Source organism: Terrapene carolina, unplaced genomic scaffold (assembly GCF_002925995.2).
Source record: "Terrapene carolina triunguis isolate 2854851 unplaced genomic scaffold, T_m_triunguis-2.0 Scaffold62, whole genome shotgun sequence".
NCBI lineage: Eukaryota > Metazoa > Chordata > Testudines > Emydidae > Terrapene > Terrapene triunguis.
The window spans coordinates 59,727,013-59,737,254 of NW_020664413.1; the positions used below are offsets into that span (position 1 = coordinate 59,727,013).

The following is a 10,242-nucleotide window of genomic DNA, read 5'->3' on the forward strand; positions in this document are numbered from 1 at the left end:
ACACACACACACACACACACACACACACACACACACACACACACACAGAGAGAGAGATTCATTCACACAATCATTCATTCAAGTTCTGTATAGGTGTTATAGTTACCAGCCTAGAAGTTGCTCATGCCAAGTTACTGGCCAGGTATCTTGGTCATGAGAATGGAGCCGAGTCTGTGTCAGGTGCACCTGATGCTCCTGGAGGTTGGCAGCAGAACCAGAGACTCAAAGTCATCAGTCTATAGAGTCCAATCTTATAGGAATTAATTACTATGTTAGTCTATGGGAGCTGTTTCATCCTGCTGTTGCTGACTCAATCAGCAGATGGCACATTCCTGGTGGCTCCACACTGTCCAAAGTTTGTGTTTCTCATCCTTCCAGGTGATGGGGTGGATCCCAGTTTACCCTCCGGGGGTTTTCTGGTCATCCACTTGACACATTCTTCGGCCGATGGATACTCCCTTTCTAGGCTGGCCTAACCATTCATGTATATCAAGCATTCATCAGCATACATTCCATATCTTAACCATATTTTAATTTACTGTCTCCACCACTTTCAGGGTGTGTGCTAATTCATTTGAGACTCCCGGCCCTTTAATCACAGAGGGTGGGGGTCTGTCCTAGGAGCCATTGAATGAAGTGAAAGTCACTTAACGGCTTATAGTGTTTGTTTGCATTGTATCAATTACTTCAAGAACAAAGTCAGTTAACTTGTTTGTAAGTTTTACATAGTAGTAAAGTATCTTTCACAGGATAGATATAATCAATGGTTTCTACAGACAGTAGCTTACAAGTTTTAACAGAAGACCCAAGAGATTTTTGTACTTGGTGAAACTGTTGGATTTTAAAGTGTGGGGGACAAATTATGAGGGGGTCACTGTCACTTGGGGGAATCACTGTTAGTACCTTCTTTAATATCCCTACACTGTATAGTCTGTTGGACCTCTGGGGAGGGCTGAGACTTATAGCCACGAGCTAGTCACATGACAATGGCCGTAGACACTGTACGGGTGGCCGAGTCCACTGAGTCTAATGCAGCCTGCAAGGAAGTCCTTGCAATGGTCTTGCCTTCCTCCAGGGCAGCCCCAAAGTCAGAGCGGGAGTCAGATGTAAGTAGCTCCTTAAACTTGGACAGGGAGTTCCAAGAGTTAAAACTGTAGCGGCTAAGAACTGCCTGCTGATTGACAATTCGAAGCTGGAGCCCCCTAGTGGAATAGACCTTATGGCTGAAGAGGTCCAGCTTCTTTGCCTCTTTAGACTTTGGAGTGGGGCCCTGGTGACCCTGCCTTTCCTTGGCCTTGGCCACATCCACTACCAGCATGCCCGGCTGGGGGTGGGTGAAAAGGTATTTGTACCCCTTAGAGCAGTGGTCCCCAACCTTTTCCGTGGGGCAGGCGCTGGATGACTAGCCGCCAAGGACTGTGGCCGCCGGACAAGCAGCCGCTGAAATGCCGCCGTGAAGCGGCAACATTAAGAGGCATCGCCGCCGAAATGCCGCTGAAATTCGTGAAGGTGGTTCCCTTGGAGGTTCCCTTACCATGGAGGCAGACTGAGGTCCCCATCTGTCCGAGGTGACCGAAAGGGACCTGGAGCTTGGCTCCTGGGCTTGATGATACGCCCATGGGGACCAGAACGGCCACTGACTGGGTGCCTGCCACTGTGGTGGCCAGGGCATCATCGGAAGTTGTTGCATCTCGTTTTGCCTGGACCGAAGAGACTGGTGCCAGCTGCATCTGGAGATGTATGATTCTGGTTCCGACTCCAAGGACGAGTCTGATCTCGGGCTCCATGGCGGTGCCATGTGGGCTGGTGCCGGTGATCAGTGCCAAGGTGAGGATAACCAGTGCCGCAGCATGGCTGGTTTGCCCTTGGACAGTCCAGCCCCCCTGCATGGTGCTGGAGCTGCTGGTGCCAGCGCTGTTGGCTCTGCCGGTGCCAGGGAGTGCTGGATTGCCATCTCTATGAAGTCCCTGGCAGCCTCAAACGTGTCAGGAGTGTACGGCATGTCCAACTCCCCAGTTTGGCTCTCCCATCCCGGAGAGTCCAACAGAACTGGACTCAACGGTTCTGCCTGGGCCGCTGGAGTCAAGGGTACCAGTTGTCCCTGAGCAGGAGCTGAGTGTCCTGACGTGGGACACACTCCACGGGCACCATCATGCTCCACTGCTCGGACTTTTGGTGAGTTCTTTTGGCTCTTCTCGGCTTCTTATGCAGCACCAGTGAGTGAGATCAGTGCCGAGAAATCGCCGAACTTGTCTTTGGTGCCGAAGAGTGGCGGCGCCGCGGGTCTCTGGGCCCCAAATCCTTCTCCAGCACCACAACCTCCCTTACTGAGGCTGGTGCACTCAGCACCAAAGTGCTGGGCTTGGATCTTGACGTGGTCTGAGCCAGCTGGGGATGGAGAGCTGACTCCATAAGGAGAAGCTTAAGTCCAAACTCTCTCTCCTTCAGTCCTTGGGTGGAAACTCCTGCAGATCTTGCATTTGTCAGTCTGGTGGGCTTCCCCCAAGCACTTTATGCAGGAGTCATGAGGGTCTCCCCTGGGCATAGGCTTCTGGCAAGACCCGCAAGTTCTGAAGCCTTGAGACCGAAGCATGCCCTGGTCCCCGGAGGGGAGTAGGAAAACTCCTACTAGGAAAAAGTGGGGGGTAATTCCCAACAGAAACTTATCTACAAACTAACTTAACTAAAATACTAGAACACCTATACTACGTAGAACTATATACAAGAATAACTATTCGCTAGGAGAAGAGCTTATCCAAGGCAAGAGAACAAAGTAGCTTCAAAGACTGTCACTGGTGGTAAGAAGGAACTGAAGAGGCAGCAGGTCAGCAGGCACCTATATTCACCACCATAGGGCGCCACTCCAGGGGGCTCCACAGCCAGGGCCGGCTCCAGCTTTTCTGCCGTCCCAAGTTGCCAAAAAAAAATAAAATAAAAAAGACGAGCGGCGGCACTTCGGCGGCAGCTCAATCGCACCGCTTCTGCGGCGGCAATTCGGCGGCGGGTCCTCCCTCTCTTTCTCTTTGGCGGCAATTCGGCGGCAAATCAAAGAGGAAGAGAGGGAATGTGGGACCCGCTGCTGCATTCCCGCCGAAGACCCGGACATGCCGCCCCGATACCGGACGGAGTGCCGCCCCTTTGAATTGGCCGCCCCAAGCACCAGCTTCCTACGCTGGTGCCTGGAGCCGGCCCTGTCCACAGCCGACTCGATGGGTACCACTAGGGGAAAAACCTTTCGACAATTGTGCACGCAGCATGCACACACCTACTTGGCACTGACATGAGCAATCACTCGAAGAACACAGGTTCCTCAGAATGCCATGTCACTCCCTCCTTAGTAATTTACAGTGCCAGGAAGCACATCTAACACAAATATCCTGAGACCTATTGCCTCCCGTGCATTTCAGATTTCCATGTAAAAGCTTTCTGCTAATGTCAAGGGATGCAGTGAGGTTTAGTTACTGCACGTCTAGAAATAAAAAAAACGTATGTAACACAAGTTATCTAGTTAATAATATACTGTCTAACCAAATTGATGAAAACCAGCAGGTGCCATCATTACATACTCTAGGACTTCCGTGAAGAAGGGATATGAAGGACACCTCCCCTGTGTTTAAAGAATGGATGTGAACTCTGTGGGCATCCTTTTTAGAGTAATTTTGAACCAGCGAAAGAAATTCAAATGAGACCTCAAATTCATAGAGAAGGCAAGAAAATGAGCACCCTCTTGTTGGGAACATAACCTGCTGAACCTTTAAAGCATTTCCAAAGGTGAAATATAACTACACAGAAAGACTGAACAATATTTGCTGAGTACAGGCTTGAGTAGTATTTAATGAGCATCTCACACGTTGCAACTTTTATATTCTGGGCAATTCCTAGAGTTGCTCAGGATGCAAATAAGTGCAGCACCTGACCGACCCAAAGTGTAAATATAAAGGCACCTCATGCTAGACTCAATGGACTAAATTCTCTGTTGGTGTCAAAGGGTGACACTTTATTAAGTCAGTGATGCTTCACCCATTTACACCAGAATAGAGAGTTTGGTCCATCAGGTCTAATTCTCCACTCACTCACGTATATATGTCCGGAGTAGCTCCAATGAAGTCTATAGAACTATGCTGGAGTAAACTGGATGTAGGTCAGAAGACAATCAGGCCCAATATCTGTGACTTTAGAACTCTTACCTGGTTGCAGTTGGAGAGATAAAGCATCCTTCAGCTTCAGCACTAGCTGCTGCAGTTCCTTCTCTTCATTCACCTCCTTCTCATTAAATGGCACTTCTGCAGCAGTGGGGCTAGAAGCTGTGGTCATAATTCCCTGGGGAAGGTTCCCGGTCCTTTCAGGTTGTGATATCCCCTCCTGATCCGTCTGAGGAATTCCCTTCTCTTTTGATTTTTCATGCTGCCTCATTAGGGGGTTGCCATTCGGCAGGAATATCGACCCTAAAGTGGTACCGGATGATCTCCGGTTCATTGCAACTGGATCAGTCGGAGTCTGTAATAGCTGTCTTTTTTCTGCAGCTGAGGAGGGATCCAGGGATTTCCACTCAGTAGAGCTAGTGGGGATGGGTTTTGCCAGAGCTGAATCTGATCCATTGTGAAGCTTTCTTTCCTCCCAGGGGTCTTCACTTTGTGGCATCATATTTTGACACAATCCAAATGAAGGATAGTTTGGTGGTTGTAACATTGCCTGAAATGAACACAACACAGGAAACCTGTCGCTTATAAAGCTTGATACAAAGCCAATGGAAGCCTGTTAAAGAGGTAGGATGGTTTTGTGGTTAAAGAACTGAAATGAGACTTAAGAGATCTGGTTTCAGTTCCCTCCCATCCCTGCCACAGAAACCATATATGACCTTGGGCAAATCAGTGAATCCCCATGACTCAGTTTCCCCACCTGTAAAAGGGGGATAGTAATGCTTCCCTTGTCGGGCTTGTCTAATTAGTTTATAGCTTTTCAGGACAGGGACTTTCTCTTCATACGCTTGTACAGCACTTAGCACAATGGAGTCCTGAGCGTGGCTGGGGATTTTCGACCCTACTGCAATATAACAACAAATCAATAGGAGTTATTCCATTGACTTCAGTGGACTTTGGATCAGGCCCATAAAAACTTTGGTGTCTATCCAGAAACACCTTGTCTCTGCCTTTTTCTTCTTCTAGTTATCCCCTGCCTGATTTTAAGTGTATTGGGTCTAATTATGTTGTACACAGGTTTCATTCCACAATTTTCAATGTCTCAATTTATTGTAATTTCAGTCTCAAGATATTATACCTTATTGTGCCAGTAAAAAGGGGACGTCATAGTAGCCCAAGATTTAATTTGCTGGAAAATTATTCTAAAAGAATTTAACTAAGAAAAAAAAAAGTGTGTGTGTGTGTGTACACACACACACACACACACACACAAACACACACAATGTGTGCATGCATATTTCGGTGTGTATATATATGTGTCTTTGTACGTATGACTCATACAAACAAATTGCATGTATATCCAGTTGTAAGATGCCATGTATTTGCATAGCATATGGACTAATATTTTAGAGTGAGAACATCATTTAAACTTTAGAAACCAAAGGTTACTTTAAATGAATCAGAATTAAAATATTTCAAAAGAAAAAGGCAAAATAAGATATTGATCCGCAGCAAGGAAAGACTTTCCTTTAATTATCAGACTAGATCTCTAATTCTTATCACCTGACAAGATAAGATTGTTCTTTAGACTACACTGTCTAGTGATGTGTCCAGTCTTGATTAAGATGCATTGAGCAATTCTCTTTGGAGACTTTTTTTATGGTTGGAATTTCTCTAAGGGTGTTTTCACTCTTACGCATTATTTATTATTCATTATTCATTATAATTCTTATTTATTTATTTGTAGTGTGGTAGTGCCTACGAGCCCCATTGTGGATCAGAGCCCCATTGTGCTAGGTGCTGTATAAACAGAACAAAAAGAGTCCCCGCTTACTGTCTGTCTGTCTATGTCGATTGATAGATAGATACATAGATACAAGAGACAACAGGGGGAGCACAAAGTAACAATGAGACAATGCTGGTGCGCAGTGCTCAGAGCATGCCAATAGCCAAATCGTTGTCGAGATTCTTGGCACATTGTTCTCTGTACCTTTATTTCCTGCCTCATTTGCTGCAGCTCCGCCTGCACACACTCATGGTTTGCTATCAGGGCTTGGAGCTTTGCTTCTAGTCTGCAGCTTTTGTCTTCCTGGGAGTTGTGGAGGAGCAGCACTTTGTCTTTCCATTTGTTTAACTGCTTTCTCAGGTACCTGCCAGGCAACAGAGAGCGACAGGGGAGTTACTGGACTAAATTACCTTCCATACACACTCCTTAATGCAGAGCACGAGGATGAACAAATATTGCAGCTGGGCTGGTGCAAAGGGGCCATAGCACAGGTATAAGAACCTTCCCACCAGGGTGCAGGGGGCCAGTACTCCAGGAGCTGAAGTGCCTCCACAGCAGCCTATGCACAGGGGCATTCCAGGAAGCCCAGGACATGGGCAGGATGGAGAAGGTGTGGCCAGGATGGTCCTGGGCTCTGGTGATTCAACATTCCTGGAATGGCCCACGGGACTGTCACAACAGAGACAAGAGACAGGGCAGCCCACAAGGCTGCCCTCCCCTGTGCCTGGGGTCAAGCCAGCTCCTGCCAGCTCTCAAAGTGAGGCAGTGCAAGCTGTCTGTCCTGGCCCCAGCACACGGATGAATCTGCCCCATTGTTCCCCGATGATGATCCTTCTTGTTAAGGACCTTCTGTATGGCCTCCATTGATTGCACAGAAAGTTTCGACAGAAGCCACTGTCCTTGGAAAGATGAGGTTATTGCAATCAAAAGTGCTACCCACACACATACTAGAGACGATGCACCTAATATCTACTCAGGGCAGACAATACATAAATACTACCCATTTCTCTACTCTAGAGGCAGACTCCTACGTAGAAGTGCTGCCCACAGGATAGCAATACAGCTCTGTCTTGCCCACTGCTGAGGCGGAAAGGGAGATATAAAAGCTGGTTAGCACTGGCGAAATAAGACAGCTGCTGTATATTGCTCAATTGAAATAGTTCTCCCCACTCTTCTATTACATCCAAGAGTTCTAGTTTATTAACTTTCTATTGGATAATGTGTTGGTTCATATAAGCAAGAAGTAACAGTGTTATAAATCTGTCTTTTACTAAACGGTTTCTTCCAGCTCTATTTTTGAAAGAAGAAATATATCAGTCAGTACGCACTCAGAAAAACCCACTTTCGCTAGGGGTAAAGACAGAATTCATCTGCTCACTTTCCTCATGTGAGTAGCCCTACTGACCCCTTCAATGAGATTATACATATCAGCTGAGCAAGACGTGGCCAGAAGGCTTGTAAAAAGCCTGGACGTGCAAAGTTAACACTAGTATTTAGATCTGGGTTTAGAAAAGGTTTTCCTGTCCTGCGAGAGTTTTTCAGATTTTTGAAATTTTTTCCCACCCTGAGATGGGACAAAAAGTCAATCTCAAATTTTTTTTGTGAACCAATGAAACTTTTTCGGTTCGGATCAATTGAAACATCTCATTTTGATACCTACCTTTTAATTTTTTTAAAAACTTATTTTAATGCAAATTAAAATTTCTAAGCAAAAAGTCATTTTGAATCAGAAAATGAACAGATCAACATTTCCTGATGAAAAATGTTTCATTGGAAAATTCTTGACCAGCTCTACTAGTCCTTTTAATAGTCCTTATATTTCAGCATTTAATGGCCCTGTCCTGTGTGATTCTGAGAATCTTTAGCTATTTCTGTGCCCATTTCTGTCAGCAAACATGCACCTGAGAAACTTAACCTGTGCAAGTATTTCCACTGACTAGGAATGAAGGGGACTACTCCCGTGAGCAAAGTTACTCATTTTCCTGTTTACAGGATCGGGTTGCCAACTTTGGTTGGATGTATTCTTGGAGGTTTCATCACATGACATAAGATTTAAAGATTCATTTTTAATTCCTGGAGACTCCAGGACAATCCTGGAGGATTGGCAAACCTAGTCTCGAGTCAGGACAGAGTACATTTCTGAAGGAGAAGGCTTCACACGCAACATCTCAGCTACCATTAACTTCAGTGGGAGTTGAAGATGTTCAGCATCTCACAGGACTGGCCCCTATGGGTATGTCTACACTGCAGTGTAAGCCTGTGCTTGAGCTAGGGCTCAAGCCTAACACCTTTTGCATCTACACTGCAATTGCTCTAACCCAGGACTCAGTCCCAGGACCCTGCAGGGTCCAAGCACAAGTCAAGCTGGGACCCAGGGTTTCACCCCTATTACTTTGCAGTGCAGATGCAGTCCACTTGATACATGTCCCAGTAGTCTGCCAGAAGTATCTCACAATTTCATGGGACAACTTCCTTAGTCCTCTCTATCCCAACAATCTCCAATCCACTCTATTGAAAGCAGAAGCCAACCCCCCCTTTGGCAAATGGCAGCAGCTCATGCCAGCATTAACTCATTCTCTTCTGATCACTGATCTGCAAGCACACTATCAGAGAGCCTCTGGGTTTGCAATGGAGAGCGAAACAATCAAGCCTTTTGCAAAGTGAGCTGCTTCATGGCCACAGGAGCACAGCCAAATTTTGGTGAATCTCTGATGCGAGGCAAGTAAAACACCAGGAACGATTATGCATACCAGCAAATAGATAAAAAGCTAGCAGCTCTACAGATTTTCTGGACAAGTGGTCATATTAAGAGGCTAAAGAGTGAATACAGGAAGACCAGGAACAAGAACCGCACCTCAGGCAACTTGCTAATGACATGCCCATTTTATGATGACTTTGACCGGGTTCTGGGCACTGCGCCCAGCACGGAGCCAACCGTGCTTCATGACGACCTGGTCTGTCATGATGTTGCCCTTTAAAAAAGGGAAGAAGGAGAATCCGGGGAACTACAGACTGGTCAGCCTCACCTCAGTCCCCGGAAAAATCATGGAGCATGTCCTCAAGGAATCCATTTTGAAGCACATGGAGGAGAGGAAGGTGATCAGGAACAGTCAACATGGATTCACCAAGGGCAAGTCATGCCTGACCAACCTGATTGCCTTCTATGCAGTGATGAGCTGCCAAAATATTAACAACCGATTCCCTTCTCCTGACCCCACGAGGGGGTCGTGCCCCCCCCCCCCCCCAGGCCCCTTGCCCCCATTCAATCCCCCTGTTCCCTGCCCTCTGACCGCCCCGACCCTAATCCATCCCCCCAACTCCCCCGCCCTCTATCCAACACCCCCTATCTGCTCCCTGCCCCCTTACCGCGCTGCCTGGAGGTGGGGGCTGGGGCCACTCGGCCGGAGCCAGAGCCGCTCGGTCGGGGCCGGGGCTGGGACCGGATCTGCTTGGCCGGAGCCACTGGGCCAGGGCTGGGACCGGAGCCGCGCCAGCTGGGGCGCTGGGCCGGACTGGAGCCGCGCCGGCTGGAGCTGCACCGCCCGCCCGCCTGGCCGGGGTTGGGGCCGGGCCCGGGGGCTGCGAAGGCCAGCTGGGGCCCGGCTGGGGCCGGGCCCAGGGGCCGGAGCCCGGCCAGCCGGCCGGGGGCTAGGCCGGGGCCGTGCGGCACCTAAAGCCCTCCTCGCGCCCCCACCCCAGCTCACCTGCGGGAAGCCGCTGCTTCCTTCTCAGCCCTCCCAGGCTTCCCGCGCGAACAGCTGATTTGCAGGAAGCCGGGGAGGGGGAGGAGAAGCTGGGGGGAGCGTTCAGGGGAGGAGGCGGAGCGAGGTGAGCTGGGGCCAGGGGAAGGGCAGGGAGCTGCTGGAGCTTTTGTTAAATTTAAAAGCCCTTTTAGAACCAGTTGTCCCTCGCGGGACAACCGGTTCTAAAAGGGCTTCTAAATTTAACAGGTTCCCACGAACCGGTGGGAACTGGCTCCAGCTCACCTCTGCTTCTATGATGAGATAACTGGTTCTGTGGATATGGAGAAAGTGGTGGACGTGATATACATTGACTTTAGGAAAGCTTTTGATATGGTCTCCCACAGTATTCTTGCCAGCAAGTTAAAAAAGTATGGATTGGATGAATGGACTATAAGGTGGATAGAAAGTTGGCTAGATCGTCTGGCTCAATGGGTAGTGATCAATGGCTCAATGTCTAGTCGGTAGCCGGTATCAAGCAGAGTGTCCCGGGGTTGGTCCTGGGGCTGGTTTTGTTCAACATCTTCATTAATGATCTGGATGAAGGAATGGATTGCACCCTAGCAAGTTCACAGAT

At 48.2% G+C, this 10,242-nt stretch overlaps 1 protein-coding gene across 1 annotated transcript in view; it reads right to left on the reverse strand.

Annotated features, from left to right (window-relative positions):
• Positions 1-10,242, reverse strand: part of DYTN (dystrotelin) — a 52,132-nt gene that overhangs the window by 6,639 nt on the left and 35,251 nt on the right. Inside the window, exons 12-13 of the mRNA XM_024200973.1 lie at positions 6,130-6,289; positions 4,188-4,692 (exon numbers count right to left, since the gene is read on the reverse strand). Of these exons, the coding sequence (XP_024056741.1) occupies positions 4,188-4,692; positions 6,130-6,289 (665 nt within the window). The remainder of the gene's footprint in view (positions 1-4,187; positions 4,693-6,129; positions 6,290-10,242) is intronic.